At 39.3% G+C, this 16,121-nt stretch overlaps 1 protein-coding gene across 10 annotated transcripts in view; it reads left to right on the forward strand.

Annotated features, from left to right (window-relative positions):
* AGBL1 (AGBL carboxypeptidase 1) overlaps positions 1-16,121 on the forward strand; it is a 561,424-nt gene that overhangs the window by 132,559 nt on the left and 412,744 nt on the right. For all 10 annotated transcript variants that reach the window (XR_012017745.1, XM_072799089.1, XM_072799044.1 and 7 more), the window contains exon 13: positions 4,272-4,452. Coding sequence is in view for 9 of the 10 variants with exons in the window: in XM_072799089.1 (XP_072655190.1) it covers positions 4,272-4,452 (181 nt within the window). In the remaining variant the exon portion in view is untranslated. The remainder of the gene's footprint in view (positions 1-4,271; positions 4,453-16,121) is intronic.

Below are 16,121 nucleotides of genomic sequence, written 5' to 3' on the forward strand. Positions count from 1 at the left end.
GATCCAATGTTACCTCTTCTGTGAAAATCCATTTCTTTCCTCTTTCTCCTCTGTGGTTTACTATTTGAAAATATTTTGCCTTTGGGAGAGTTGGCATATGATCATTATATTCTGAAGAGGAGAACATTCTAGATAGGGATATAGTGGATGTAAAAATTGCCGAGCTGACCTCCACCCAGATATGTGTCCTATGTATAGATACTTCAAATGAATGTTACAACTACACACAAATGGATCCACTGTAATGCAGCTCTCTTGCCTGTGTTTTGTCACCCATCGTTGTGTCACAGATATCTTCTAGTGTCAACAAAAAGATCTAGGTGCCATTTTAATGCTTGCATAGTATTCTGTTTATGAATCCTTTTCTTAACTAGTTTCTATGGGTGCACATTTAAGTCATTTCCAGTCGATCTCATCATTATAAATAATGCTGTAATGAGCATTCCACTATGCTTTGAAAATGTCTTGACAAACGACCCTGATCACACTGGATCATAATTATCTGTGTGCCTGTCTTTCCCACTAGACTATTATTAGTTCCCTGAAGGCAAAAACCACTATTTCTCTTAGAATCTCCAGAACCTTGCAGAGTGCCAGTAGGAGTTTAATAAATGTTGTTGAAAGAAAAAAAAAAAGAGTAACTGGATGGCTGTTTATATAGTTGGGTACACACGAGTATCATCACACATGTCTTCAGTTCTTAGTTCTTCGTTGGCTGTGAGCCCGATATCTCTTAGGCATTATATAATCCCCTACTTGTTTCTAACTTCTTTTTACAGATGTTATTACCACTGACATAAATTCAATACTGAGCTTTAAGAATCAGCATATTGCCAAACCATGACTCCCCTATAGAGTTTGGTGACCTCCGGAATAGATTTTATAAATTACAGAGAAAAAAAATACAGATACCTGATACTCTTTGCCCTACCCTAAGCAGAAATGAGTTTTTAAAACTGAAATTGTCAATAGCAAGAAAAAAACACATGGTATGTGTGTCGCATACTATTTACAGCTGTTGTCTATTATGGGTTCTCTGGAGCACCATTTGCTGCTGCAACTGAATGGTCTCATAAGTTTAACTCACCAATACAACTGTAAAATTGTCTTAAATCACAGAGGGAACAGAGAAAAATCAACTAGAAATGGCTAACATGCTGCTTATGTCTTCATGGGAACCCACAGTTTTCCCGGTTTGCTTCATCAGGATGTTTAGAACAGCCTGTTAGGTCTTGTGGTGTATTACAATGTAGCAGATTATCAACCTGACCCTCAAGAAAAGGAACATTGTGCACATCTCTTTGCAAGGCTGCATTTGCTTTATTGATTAACGCACTGAATTGCACTGGGTAGCAGGCAATGGGAGCCAACTGGCCCAGACAATGAGGGTGTTCAGTTGGTATTGGAAATTTACAAGAGCTTAAGCTATTTTTTATTTCTTCTTGCTGGGCTGGGAGTACTTACTATTGTTGTTCCATATGCTGTAAACGCACTTAGTTCAAAGATCACAAAGAGAGTGGTATGGAATTATAGAACTGAAAATAGTCTGCTGATTGGGTATGAATTCATCAAGCCTCTTTCTCCACAAGCTTTTTATTGGAGTGCCAATACGACTTGCTTTGGAAAGAGTGAAATGTGATTGTGAGCAAATGATAGAGTGGGCAAGTTGGCCTTCAGTTAGGTTCAGCTCTGCTCATCTAGCTGACTGAATATCTCTTTTCCTCCTCAATATGCCTATTTAGTAAGTTCCAGTTAGCAAATCATTAGTCTTACACTGCAGGACACCCAATCCAGTACTCAGTTTCATCAGAAACTTCCATAACTCATTTTATAGAAAATGGTGGGACTGGAATGTGAACTCTGGAAATATGGCTTCAAAAGTTGTTCTTTACTCGATAGGCCATATTATCTCTGATTCAGCAAATGTATGATCTACAATAATGTCAAAATGATTTTATAAAGCACAGACTTTGGAATGCCTTTCTTCCACTGAAAAATCATCATGGAATCTCTACCTTTTTTTTTTTTTTAAGTTTTATTTATTTTATTTGAGAGAGAGAACACTCTTGAGAGCACATGTGTAAATTGAGGGAGGGGCACTGGAAGAGGGAGAGAATCTCAAGTAAACTCTGTGCTGAGAGCATATCCTTTCTCCTCCAGAATTGGGTCTGGTACTCAGAAAGAAAGGGAGAAAGGCTAGTGGACAGACAGACAGCAGTTTGTGCCATATGTGTATGTATAGTTTATGCATACATATATATTATATATGTGATGTCATAAGCAAACATTTATGCTTTTATTGGTAACCAATGATTCTTCAATAGGCCCCATCACAGCATATCAGTGAGACACTGACTCCATGATTGAGAACTTCTGATCTATGGAATAAAGTCCAAAACCCTAAACAAAATATATTAGGAAGAATTTACTAGTTTGACACCAGCCTTCTTTTCTAAATCCACATTCCATAATCCTCAGTCCTTTGTTTCAGCCTTGTGGCTTCCTTTGGTCTTCAACGTTCCAATTTTTACTCCTCTGTCATAGAAGATGCTTTTTCACCTTCTCCCCTGTAGAATTCTATTCATTCTGCCAGACTCAGATCCAATAGCATCACAGCTCTGGAAACATCCTTACCTCTCTCAGATCTGTCTTTGGCACTTTATATACACTTCCATTAACTCCCTTGTCATTATTTGCTTGTGCATTTGTCACTACCAGCAAAGGCTATGGCCTCTTACAGAACAAGGACTATAATTTATTCGACTTTTTATATCCTATGGCTCCTGCAGGTCCTGGAATATGCTCAAGACACCTGTTTAGGGAAAACCAACCAAATATTATCTCCAATATATAAATGAGCTACGAGGGGCTGACATGACATTGCTCTCACCATAGTAAAAATGTACCCATCTCTGCTCCTTGAATTGAGATCTTGGTGGTTGTCAACAGACAGTGTTTTTTTTTTTTTTTTTGTCTTAGTGGATGATAATAGTAATACAATTCACCATTACCTGTTCTTTAGCTCTGTTACTGAGTTATTCAATTGTATATTTCTTTGCACAGTTTGTTTCCTCAAAAAGTCTACTGTTTAAGGGAAGAAAAGCCATATTTAACTCATAGTGATTTGAATGAGATGGAAAGAAAGGACTAGCTTAGCTTTTAGGCTGCTTGGTGGCTGGGGTATTTATACTTGGCAAATGTTTAGTTCTTGTCATTCAGGTGGGTTTAGGAGCCATAAGGAATTGGGTGAGGATACAAAAGGAAAAGAGAGTCAGATAACACATACATACACACACACATATAATTGGACACATGAGGTTAGAGGACATGTGGTGAACTTCTGATATGATGCCCCATCTTTCTCCCTCCTTCCCCAAATGTACAGAGTATAGACACCATTAATCAATCCAAACACAATTTTCACCTGAGCCAAGATGTGGTCTTAGAATACATCTCAACATTATGATGGTCCAGATGTTTTCTATCAACAAAGGAAGGAAGACAAGCCCATCTTTCTGTCATCAATGCATTCTCCATAAGGTCTCTTCAGATCGATATTCTCCCTGTGATTGGGCAGAGAGTGTTCTCCTGTTTCTTTTTGCAAGACTGAGATTCCAGGTGCTTCACTCTGGTCAAATCTTTCTTAGTGTTTGAGTTAAGTGTCCTATAGACATAAAGTTCTCAGCCCAAGTTCTGCCCTTGAATCCCATTTCTGATGAGGAATGAGAGGGACCATCCTACCTACAGACATCACAATCAAGATGGGAGAAACGAAGAAGTAGTGAATGGCAAGCCATTTACCAAGTGCCTTATTTATATCTTTCTATTTTTATAAAATCCACACAAGATAAGTATCATCGTCCCCATTTTACAGATGAGAAATTAGCCTTGTGGAAATTAAATTATTCACCTAAGATCTTACAACTGATAAGTAGGAAGATAAGATTCTGTTTCAGATTTATGACACACAGCATCATGCCATCGGATTCTGTAAAGTTAATTGTTCCATTGGTGGTCTTGATAAAATCTACTTCTTGGCTTCTTTTCATGCGTTGGTAATAGTGTTGAGCTTTCATTTTATACTTTCTTGAGTCTTGCAGACTATAGAGGCATATGGAAAAATGGATAAGTGTAGATCAGGTGTGTATAGGAAACAATCAACCTATTTTGGACTTTATGCCAGTCAGGTATAAGTCTGACTCCTGGAAGATTATCTTGTTGGAAACGGAAAGTGTATTTAGCTTTAATTTCTTGTGTTCTTTTTTCGGCAGGGCAGCGTCCATACCAGGTGATCACCGCTCGAGTGCACCCAGGAGAGAGCAACTCTAGCTGGGTGATGAAGGGGGCCTTGGAGTTCCTGGTCAGCAGTGACCCTGTGGCTAGGCTCCTAAGGGAAAACTTCATTTTCAAGATCATCCCCATGCTTAATCCAGACGGTGTCATCAATGGCAAGTATGTCAGGCACCCAGCTCCATTGGGTCCTCATTTACGTCACAATTGTAACACTTTTTGTTGCTCAGTGGGTATGGTTGGAGAGGCTTTGGTACTCCAGGAGGAGTAAATTCTCTTGGGCTTCGGTTAATTGGTACAATAACAACATACTCTACATACATATGATGTTATGTCAGTTTTTTTTTTTTTTATTTTGTTTTGTTTTGAATAGAAAGGCATAAACTCATAGGCAATTAATTCCAGAGGGATCCTTAGAAATAATCTGGTGTAACAGCCTTTTTTGTTTTTTTTAAAGGGGAAAATTAGTGTCTATGATAATCAAGTGATTTGCCTAGGTCACATAGTAGGTGAGTGGCAAAGTCAGAACTCAAATTCTGATATCTCTGCAGTGACGATCAGTACTTTTCTTTAGTTACTAACACTTACTGCAGAGAAATATTTATTCTGAGTTGTATTTTACCGAGGTCTACAATATACAGCTCCAATCAGGGTATCATCTCATCTGAATAGAATGGCTGGCATTGTTGAAAATGGCTGTGAAATGGCTGGAGCATCATAGTTGGATGAAGGAGAGATGGAACGGGTTGTGCCTCTCCTCACTGGGTTCCTGCATGCTTTCAGAACACATAATGGGAACAAGGAAGTCCCGTGTCTGATGACATTTGTTGGAAGGAATCAGCATTTTTAGACTTTGTGAACTGAAGCCTAGATACCAGAGCAGGTCCCCAAGGTGACATGGCTGGTGGATGGAGGTGGTAGATTAATGATTACAAATTCTCAAGCCTTGTGGAAAGAAACTAAAGGCTCTCCCTGTGGTCATCGAGGACTCTTCTCACTATAGGCGTGGGCATTTGGTATCCTCTGGGAAAAATAGAACAGAAGATAAATTTAAAAATTGAAAGAAAAATAATTTCAGAGGCTATAAATGGAAAATAACTTACAATTTAAAATGTTGGTATTAAAGAAACAAAGCTACAAGTTTAGAAAACTGAGAAAATAGAGCAATATCAAAAGGTGAAATGAGATAAAAATGAGAATTATTAAAAAACATTAAAAAAGAAAACAAAAGTGTCAAAGAGATAAAATTTAAAATGTCTTCAACTAAATTAGAGACTGTTTTAAGAAAGATAAAATAGCAATTAATTTCTTTAAAAAAAATGAAAAACATGTTAAACAGCTGAGAATAGACTAGCTTCAAAGGATAAGCACAAAAAGGAATTTTGATAAGTTAAAAAAGTTAGAAATATAAAGACGATAAAATTTAAAAAGAGGATCAGAATACATCCCAAATGATAAAATATATTAAACTATGCCAAAATGCAAGTCAAAGTTATAAACTTTAAAAATAAAATTTCAATAAATACCAAAAAAAAAAAAAAAAAAAAAAGGCAAACAAGTAAGGAATTCATGTGTTCCTAGCAAGTTTCCTGGTTTTGTAGCTCCTAGATACCCTCGTTTTTGGTAGAGATTTTTGATGGGCAGAGAGCAGGATCCTTCATCTTTGCCTGTGGTGACTGGTTGGTCTTCAAGCATGTGTGAGGAATAGGAGGCCAAGTCCCTCAGTCGGAAGCATTAATTAGGCCTCTGGCAGCAATTAGCCTTCTTAGATCCCAATCTGGACAAAGTTCTAGAGCAGTGTTGCCTCCCGGGCCAGCAGAACTCAACGGGCTCCTGCCATGTGCTCTATTGGCTTGTGAGAATAGGTCTAGGACATTAATGAGTGACTCCTTCCTACTTGAGGCTCCCAGGATTTCACTAGCAAGATCTATCAGCCTAAATGGATGGAAAACAGCTCTGCAAGCCATCTTGAGGGACATGATCCTGTTTCAGCATGTTCTAATCCGAGTTGGCTCTTTTCTGAAGTTTCTCTTGCCATTGAATTGTCGAGGGACTGGTAGAGAATGGAAAGAGTACTAGGTTTAGAGTCATAACTCTAGTTTGGAATCTGGCTCTTCCCCTGACCTACTCAGTTTTCCCTTCTGTTGGAAGAGTAAGGGAATATGCTCCCTCTTGACCTGTCTGGGAAAAGGTCTCCTAAGCCCAAGGCAATATTCAAGCTCTGAGATAAGTATCGTAGTTTCTTCCATGACAGCTGCTCACACCTCCAAATCAGGGGCTTGATCCAGGTCTTTGGTTGAAAGGTTAATGTGGTCTCAGTCACAGAGCATCCTCCTGGCCTGGACACAGTCATTTTCAGCTCACAGCTGGTTGTTTTGGACTCCCTAATGGCAGGCCAGCTTCTTGTCAGTGACACTGCCATTCATCATCATTACCATTATTTATTATGACTGAAATTACCCCTTTTTTTTATATAGCATCTTTCATCATGGAGCTCAAGGCACATCATAGATCACTTGGATCAGTCAAACAATATTGGCTGAAAGAGACCTGGAAACCATAGTGTTATTTTGCTGATAGGAATTCCACAGGTTGTAGCACATCGTTTTCAAAAGACTCCAGACTACAATAGATGCATAGCAACTCACAGTAAAAGCCCCTAAAAGTCTCAGCTCATGAACCCTTCATAGAACCTACCAGACATATAGTTCATCTAACTTCTGCTTGAACTTTTCCTGTGATTGACATTCCATTTCAGGGCATTACCATTCTGTTGTGCATAACTAGATGGATTTGTGTTTTTCTGTGCTTTGATTTTTGTCCTGTGAACGTCAAACGTTTTATGCAATCTTACCTTGGGATACCCCAGGGATAAAATTGAATTCCCATTTTACATGCCTTAACTTCCCCATGTGAAGTCCTCTCTGAGTTTAATGTAGTTTCCCTAAACATTGCTTATATGATATTGTTTCTGATGTCCTGATCTTCATCGATTTTCTCTGGGCACATTTTTACTAAAAGATTTCTTAAAGGTATGACATACTCTCTGTGTGGTCTGAACCACAAAGAAGCAGTCTTTGCATAAAGACTGGAGAGTGTAAACCTGACTTTGGCACTTAACTTACTAGACTGTACTTTCAGAAATAATCATGGGCCCCTGTGGAGTTTGCAAGAATGTGTAAAAGTAGAGTAGTTTCCTTTTGTGGTGATGGTAATGGAGCCTCTGAGGATGGCTGAGAGGTTTTGATAATGATGGTCAGAGAAAAAGCCAGGATTTTCTATATAGTGGGTCTTGCCAAGCCAAAGATCTCTTAGCAACACAGGTCTGTAACAGGAAAACAAACTACAAAGATGATTTCCAAAAGAAACAGTCTACCATCTTGCCAGCCTGGTTATTTATATAGAATTGGGCTGAGTTCTAAGGAATCCAGGAGGCTCATTGACTCATCACTCGTTGCTACCTGGGGTAAAGACCAGGGGGGTCAACAAGTTGGGTCAGGGCAGAAGTGACAATGGTGAGTTGTTCAGAGTGTGAAGTGGAGAGAAGCAGGTAATTGCAGAACATGCAAAATGTTGGCATGGTGTGTAAGTGAGGGGGATGAAGAGATCTAGCATGGTTTCCAATTTTTGGACTTTTGTTGTTGGGTAGAATGTAGTGACAAAATAATTTTTATGAAGTCAACACACAGCCCAACATCTTATTCACAGGAGAATCAGAGTATATTGATTCTTAGTATATATACAACTCTACAAACTTGATTTTCTTTTTCCAAGGCCATTGTGGAACAGAAACAAACAACAATAAAGAGCAGAGGGCATACTATAAGTAAACACACAAAGGTATTAAGAAGTAATAGCTGAATGCTCTAGGGGAAACAAATGAAACTATAAAAATCAGATAAAAAATCTTGACAATTTAAACTATCTGGGACCATTTAAAGTTAGTGCCAATATTCCTTTACTCCACTGTGGGTTGTAAAGGCTTTATTTTACAACAATAAGAGAACTCACAGATTTTATATATAAAAAAATCATTCTGCACCTTTTATGGGCTAAAAAAGAACCTTTTTTAATACAGATTTTCTTATGTAATTATAACTATGGCCCCCTAAATGCAGGTCTTCTATTTAATTTCTAGAAGTAAAAACTTGAATATGCAGGGGTGAAATCTTGGGTTCAGTTTAAGAAGCTGGTATTACAGAGAGACAGGACCAAGACTTCTGTCTGTGCTATTCCACTTTCTCTAGGGATTTAAGGGCATTAGAATAAAACTTAAAAATGTTCTAGTTAGGAGGATTCATGTATGTATTTAGTCCTGGTCCTTCAAATGTTAAGGAAACTGAAACCAAAGAGGCAAAAATGAGTTATCCCGGATCAGAAAGTTAGATCAAGGCAGAAATGGCATGAGAAATGGTCTAGATAATTGAAACACATGCACATAAACAAACCTGTGCCCAAAGTTATATGGCTTGCTTGTGACAGAGCTGGGATTTGAACCCACTCTGTCTATCTCCAAAGCCCATGCTCATTTTGGTCTACCAGCCCTTCCCAAACTTGGATGGGGATGTGAATAGAGCCTCAGCCCACTGACTACAATCATCGGGTGGTCTCTGAAATTAATCTTGTTGGCTTGGATCTTCATACCTAGTATGCCTGGGACAAACCAAGACACAGCCTCACAGCCTTCTGTGATTGGGGCTCAGGATGAATGGATTGATTCACCCTCAGTCTTCCTTCATGGGATCCAAATTTCCAGCTTGGCTTTGGCCTTGACACTGACTTGTCCTGCCAACCTTCTCCATTGGAGAATACGTCCTTTCTTGTCACTGCCAGCTTTTGGCTATCGGCAACACCCAGCTAATTTTCAATATTTTTTTGTCATGGAGCTTCCATTCCCTTGCCCATTCAGTAGCAGGATATTCAGGATCACAGAGGGCTGATGATTATCCTCATTGGGCTGATTTCAGGTTGGGCAGGGCCATGTCTCTTTCTGTTTTGACATGCTCAGAGCTTCCCTCTGATATGACTGCAACTCTAACCTTTTAATTTATTTCAAGTCTCTTCAATATAATAACATATAGGGCAGTGGTTGGCTCTCAGACTTTTGGATCTCATGGATCAGTTACATTTGAATAAAAATAGGCCATCATAAGTATGTAACTTTATTATTATTATTATTTTTTTTTTTTTCAATTTGCACAAGGAAGAATGGAAGATACTCTCTGAGCTCCCAGATAACAGACTGGTGAGGAATTCCACATTGGATGTTGCTTGGGCTGCCTCCCAACCTGCACACAATCATACAGCTAACCCGGAGGTTTGTGTGCTGCATTGTTAGATCATGGCAGATCAAGACATACTTGCTATTTGTATTATGATACATGGTGCAACTGTCCATGAAAGTTCCCTGTCCATAAGAACAGTATAGTCACTGACCGGATAGGTTATTCCTATTGTCAAGCATCCTGAAAAGAAGCAGGTCCTGGAACCAGAGAGATGCCTGAAAAAAAATGGGCCTTTAAGAAAGAGAGATAACTCACCTGGGCTTGAAATTGTAGAGACTCTGGTCTAATCAGAAGTCATAGAGGAAAGATGGCATGTACCATTTGGAGGAATCCAGAAGAAGCAATTGACCCCTTAAGTGGCTCATTGAGAATGAGAACAGCTATACCTATAATTAGTTCCAAATTTTCTGTGAGTAGTTATGTTCTATCATTTATGCTTTAGTAAAGTGGTAACAAGTCTTCCCATCTTGTCTCAGCTGTGCTATTGAGACTTAAAGAAAATGTCTATGTCCAAGACTGGTGAAGGGGATAAGTGGCCATCATACTTAAACAACTTCCTAGGAGGACAGTAAATAAGAAATACAATAGTTATGTTTTCAGAGTTATACTCAGCAAAATTGGGACATCAAAAAATAGCTTTATTGTTTTGTAATTATAAAATTGATCCATAATACACCAAGATATTAGCTGTTTCTAAAGATGAGATTTGGTTCTCACAGGTTCACACAAATTTTTAAATTTAAAAATTTAAAAAGGTATGCAAAAGAAGCCAAGAGATTAATAATTGCAGAGGTATGTTCCACCTACAAGGGTGAGGCAAGGAGGAGGAAGCTGTGGAGTCACCAGAACCCAGGGGTTGGTGTGTGTGTGGGGGGGAGTGGTTTGGTTGCTCTACATAGAGATTGGTATTGGAACTCTGAGAAGGGAGTCTGACCTGGCCAGGGTTTCAATGGCCCAGGGGGCACAGCTGAGAGGGTTGAAGAGTGTAGAAAGACCTATGTCTGAATGCCAAAGGGACATATCTGCCCACTCACATCACTTGTGAGGGGGCAATGATACTGGTTCCTTGCAGCCTAGGAGGCGGGGCTTGACCCAGTTGTCTGCTGCTGCTCTATTCTTATTAACTGGAACTGAAACGCAGAGAGGGTGTCCTGTTCTTTCTCCCCTACCTTTCTCTCTTTCTCAAGTGCCTCCTGTTGGCAGAGCCTAACAGGAGGCCAATTGGCAAGAGAGCCTGAGCTTTGTTAGCTACAGTGTGACAGGGCAGAGAGCTCAGAGGCGATTGGTGAGGAAGCAAGCACAAAGCCTCCATTAACTGAGCTCTGGACATGAACTAGCATCGGGCTGATTACTGTATACAGGTGACTTCTTTGTTTAAAAAAACAATAAAATGGTTTCCAATGGCGGCAAACAAACAAACAAAAATCTTCATGGCAGAAAATACCAGTGTAGAGAAGAAGCTGAGGGAAGAAATTAAAAAGCACCCAAATTCAAAGCTATTGCAGTACATGACCCCAAGGGACATTGTTCATATTATAATCTATGGTAATTACGTAGTCCTTCTAGAATTTGGTAACATGGAGGCCCTTCCTGAATCCAGCTGCCCAGACATAAATGCTATTGTCAAGTTGGAAAAGATTTATTAGCCATTTGTTTTTAACCTGACAGCCAGGTCAATTATTTCTTTAAATTATCTATCTATCTATCTATCTATCTATCTATCTATCTATCTATCTTAAGATTATACATTTTGTGGTATAGTTTATAAACTAACAACACCTTCCTATGGCAAAGAATACAAATAGCATTATAAGTTTTTAAAGTCTCTATGTCATAGTATTCATGGGCCTGTAATTAATCTAAACAATTCTCTGTTATAAATAGCAGACAGGAATATTCTTGTTATTCTCTTAGTGAATTTCTCTGGCTGTTTCCTTAAGATAAATTCTTAAAGAAGTCTGTTGAGTTGATATTATGCATATTTTATATCTGATATGTATTATTGCCAGATTATTTAGAAAATGTGCAGATATAGATTCCTACCATCAATGGGTGAAAGAGCTTGATCCCCATACCTTTGTCAACACTGCACTGTATGAATCTTTTAATTTTTTTGGTCAATATGATTTTAATTTTTTATACTTATGAGAAAAATTTTACTCCCATTTTGAAGATAAAAAGAACACTGGGGCAAAAGATTGGATGAAATACACAAGGTCAGCCACACAGCTGATGTCAAAGTCAGAGATGAAACTCAGGTTGGTCCAGTTGCAAAGCTCATGGTCTTCCCACTTGGCTGTGAGCTCCACTCATGTCCAAGCTCCCAGGTAGTCATCTTAGCAACTTGCCTCTTGAAATTTTTAGCGTAGAGTCTGAGAGGTGATAAGTGCTTCATAGATGTTTATTAAGTCTAATTCTGGGTGCACCTGGCATTTCTAAAGGTTTTTAAGGTGTGGAACTCCACATAGATCATTCAAGAGCAGAGCAAGGGCTCTAAGAGGCTTTGAACCACTTTTGTTAGGGACAAACTGTTGAATATATATTTAGTTAAACTGGAGTACTTAGGTATCAGTGTACTACCCATAATGTTTTATTATAGGTTATATTGCAAGGGGGAATTTGTATCCTACCCATTTGTAGGGTAGTTCCTGTTGAGCCTGTGGGCACCATAATTACTTGGCCTTCTCCTTTTCTTCTCATTGTCTTTGTTATCATTCATTGTCTTAAACAAAGGACTGAAGACACATTGGGGAGGCTGGTTTATTGTCCAGGCAGTCTCCAAAAGACTAGAGTTTAATAAGTATGGAGCCTCTGGATCCTCCCAAGCTGGGAGGGTTTATGCCCTTAGATCTCCTGTAGGGTCACAATTCACTCCCTTATGGCCCCATTGTCCATATTTGGCTTCCAAAGCATTGATTTTCAGTGTGCCTATGGGTGTGAGTGCTGCAGCGTTTCCTGAAAAGCAAGGGCAATAGAGCAGAGATTCTCCATCCAGGAGAGGAGGGGCAGGGAAAAGCAGGGGGACCAGTAAAAGCAGAGAGAGACTCGCTATCACATGGGCACCCCCCCAGTTGGTCTGTCTGTCTGCTTCAGCAAGGCACTGTGTCCCTGTCTCTGAAGGCTTAGATGACCACAAGCTGAAGAAGCTTTCTGGAGGATGTTTTCCAAGCTGTGTGGCCTTGGGAAAGCTGAGTTATGGAGTCCACCATTTGTATAGTCTGTACAAATGATGCTGATGGTCATGATGACATACCATGATGTGATGTGAGAGAAATACTCCCCTTTAAACTCTCATTCCAGAGTTTCAGCTCCAAATTCTCCCTCCAATGAGGCCAGGGGAATCTGAAGTTGCTGCTGTGGAATCTCCTTGTGTAATGTTTGCTGGCCAGAGATCATATTTCTTAGCAAGTAACGTTTGTTCTGTACTAATCATCCACCCCTCACTGTGGAGCTGGCAAAGGAATGTAAACTTGCTATCATGTACTTTTAAAATTTAGACCATTTTTGCAAGTTTGCTTGGGACAGAGCAGAATTTTGCAAGTTTGCTTGGGACAGAGCAGAATTATCAGTGGTTGGCTATTTTTGCTCTATTTGTTTTAAGGAAAATGAAAATGTCTTGGACATGGATCAAAGGTTGGCTATTTGGATGGAAATGTCAATCTGGGTCTGATTCTACCCTATTTGTGCATCTCTGTGTTAAGGATCCCTGGGGAGAGGTGGGCAAAGGGTGTTTAATCTTTTTCTCTTTGCTTTGCTTTCCTTATATTTGAAAATAGGGGAAAATGTTATTCTGATCCAGAGGGATTATCTGGTCTGCGGAACTATCATTTTCTCCGTTAACTTCCTGCCTTCACCAGAAAAAAGGAGGTCTAAGTCCATTTTTTCTCTAAGTCCATTTTGGATGCTGAGATATCCTCCTAGATACAGAAAGGGAACATTTATAGGAGTATTTTAATCTCACAGATTTTTTTTATGACTTTATAAAACGAAAGGCAGTTACACATTAAATTTTTTTTAAAGGTGTAGAAGTAACTTTTTGACTTGAGTTCTTTCCTTGCAAATGTCTGTAATTTTGAAATCATGGTCTACAGGGATTTTGTGGTCATCCAAGATTTTCCCTCTAGGATATGGAAGGAGGTAGAGAGATCCATGAAGAACATGGCATTTGACACAGTTGTCCAAACCTCTGAGCATACACCACAGAGCAGCATGGGTTACAAGACCACACTGAGGGTCCTGGTTCTAGAGGGACATGTGGCACACTGAATCTTGCAGATGAACTTGTTCATAGAGATAAAAATGAAAATTACTTGCTCTGGGAACTCTTAAGGTCTTACTGCTAAGTCATTTTCATAGTTGGAAATGATGCATCATCCTAGGGGCAGGGAGTTGTGGGAGAGCCTTCCTAGGGGCTTCCTTGCATGCACCCATTCCTATGTACAGAGAGGGAGTCAGGAAGCTTGAGTACTCCATTTGCCTTCCTCAGATATTGCAGTTCTGAACAAATATTACTATTTATTATTCCTAAATTTAGGGTTATTAATTATATCAGCATAAACCTAATTTATGCGATCATAAACAGCAATAATAAATGCTGCCAAATGCTAATACCCAGCTCTTGCCAACTCTGCCTGTAGTTGATGGGTTTCCACCCCCACCCCTCACTTCCCAGAAGCATTAAATTAAAAATGATTCAATGTTGCAGAAGCATTGATCAAGTTGGGTCTGAGACTCTTGGGGAAATGTGCTTGTTTGTTAAATGCTTTGCTCCCTTACTGGCCGGGCAACTTCTGATCCCTGTCTGCGCTCTGGTGTTTCTTCAGTCCTTCCCTGGAGGAAGAAACAGGGGCATGATACAGGCAGGAAAGGAAGGGAGGTAGATGAACATCTATTCTGCTTTTTCAACTTCCCCTTTAGACTTCTCTCTTCTTGGCGTCCCCTGCCTAACACTTTCTTTCAACATACACTTAGAAGTCTTTATAAAGCAAACCCTTGGGTATAATATAGATGTGTTATTTCTCAATTCCCATCACATCTACCATGTACTTAGTGATGTATGTTGCATGGCTCCCTGAAATACATGAGAGTCTGTATCTGGAGAATAGGAAGCACAACCCTAACCACCCCCACCAATAGTGATGTTGCTTCTCCTTTTGCCATTTATTATTGGGGTGCTCTGCTTTTGCAAAGGAAATGGAGAGCCAGTGCCCTTGTTATCAGAGTCATAAATAAGATCTCATTGCCTTTCTAAAAGGAAACAATTTGTGCTTTTCCTTCTTTTGCTGAATCTTTCTTTCCTTCTTTTCTTTAAAATAAATTTATTTTTTATTGGCGTTCAATTTGCCAACATACAGAATAACACCCAGTGCTCATCCCGTCAAGTGCCCACCTCAGTGCCCGCCACCCATTTTTTTTTTTTTTCCTTCATCTGGGGTCATTGTGATCATGATTCAGTACAAGGAATTCCTACTGGACAATCAGAAGGCACAGGCTTGGGATGCCTGGGTGGCTCAGTGGTTGAGCATCTGCCATTGGCTGAGGACATGATCCTGGAGTCCCAGGATCGAGTCCCATATCAGGTTTCAAGCATGGAGCCCTCTTCCCCCTGTGTCTATGTCTGCTTCTCTCTTTCTGTGTCTCTCATGAATAAATAAATAAAATCTAAAAAAAAAAAAAAAAAAAAAAAAAGAAGAAGGCCCAGGCTTTGGTCAGAATTAGCTTCTTTCCAGCCATGTGGCTTTGGACAAATCACTTAACCTCTCCACTCCTGTTTCTTCAACTTATTAAGAGGTTGATAAGCCCAAGTCCTAACCACAACATCTCACTTGATTAGAATCGTGATCAAATACTGTAGTACTTTGAAACTGTTAAGCACTGTCTGAAAGTACAAGTAAAGGTTCCTCTGATTGCATTCCTCTGATTGATTCCTGAATTTCAACTGTGGGCCATGTAAAGCTCTTCTCAATAGCTGAGACAAGCAGGCTTAATGATCTTCCTGCTTCCATCTCTCAGTTTCTCAAAGAGATCCAAGATAAGGTATGGCAATGGGATAGAAATTCTACAGAAGGAGGGACAAGATCAAAGATGAAAAAGGTGAAAAAGACTCCTTTATTTTATACATATGTAATTTTATATATCATAATATATAGTATATAGAATATTTATCTTACCTTATATAATATATACATATATTTTAAATGTATATATAATTATATATTTCACTAAAGGCTTGCTTGTCCTTGTGATTTGAAAATTATGGAGAAGGTGTAGGACTGAATAAATTTTATAAAATATATAGCAGTAGAGAAAGCTTGGAATTGGAGGAATTCAGCCAATGCCTTTTTCCGTCCACATGCTTACTCTTTTTTATTTTATTTTTTTATTTTTTAAGATTTATTTATTCTACAGAGAGAGGAAGGGTGGGCATGAGTTGGGGGAGGGATAGAGGGAGCAAATCCTTAAACAGTCTCCCCAACTGATCTCAGAGCCCTGTGTGGCTAGATAGGGGGCTTGGGGGGTGGCGGGGCTCAGACTCACAACCCATGA

Source organism: Canis lupus, chromosome 2 (assembly GCF_048164855.1).
Source record: "Canis lupus baileyi chromosome 2, mCanLup2.hap1, whole genome shotgun sequence".
In the NCBI taxonomy this organism is placed as follows: Eukaryota; Metazoa; Chordata; class Mammalia; order Carnivora; family Canidae; genus Canis; species Canis lupus.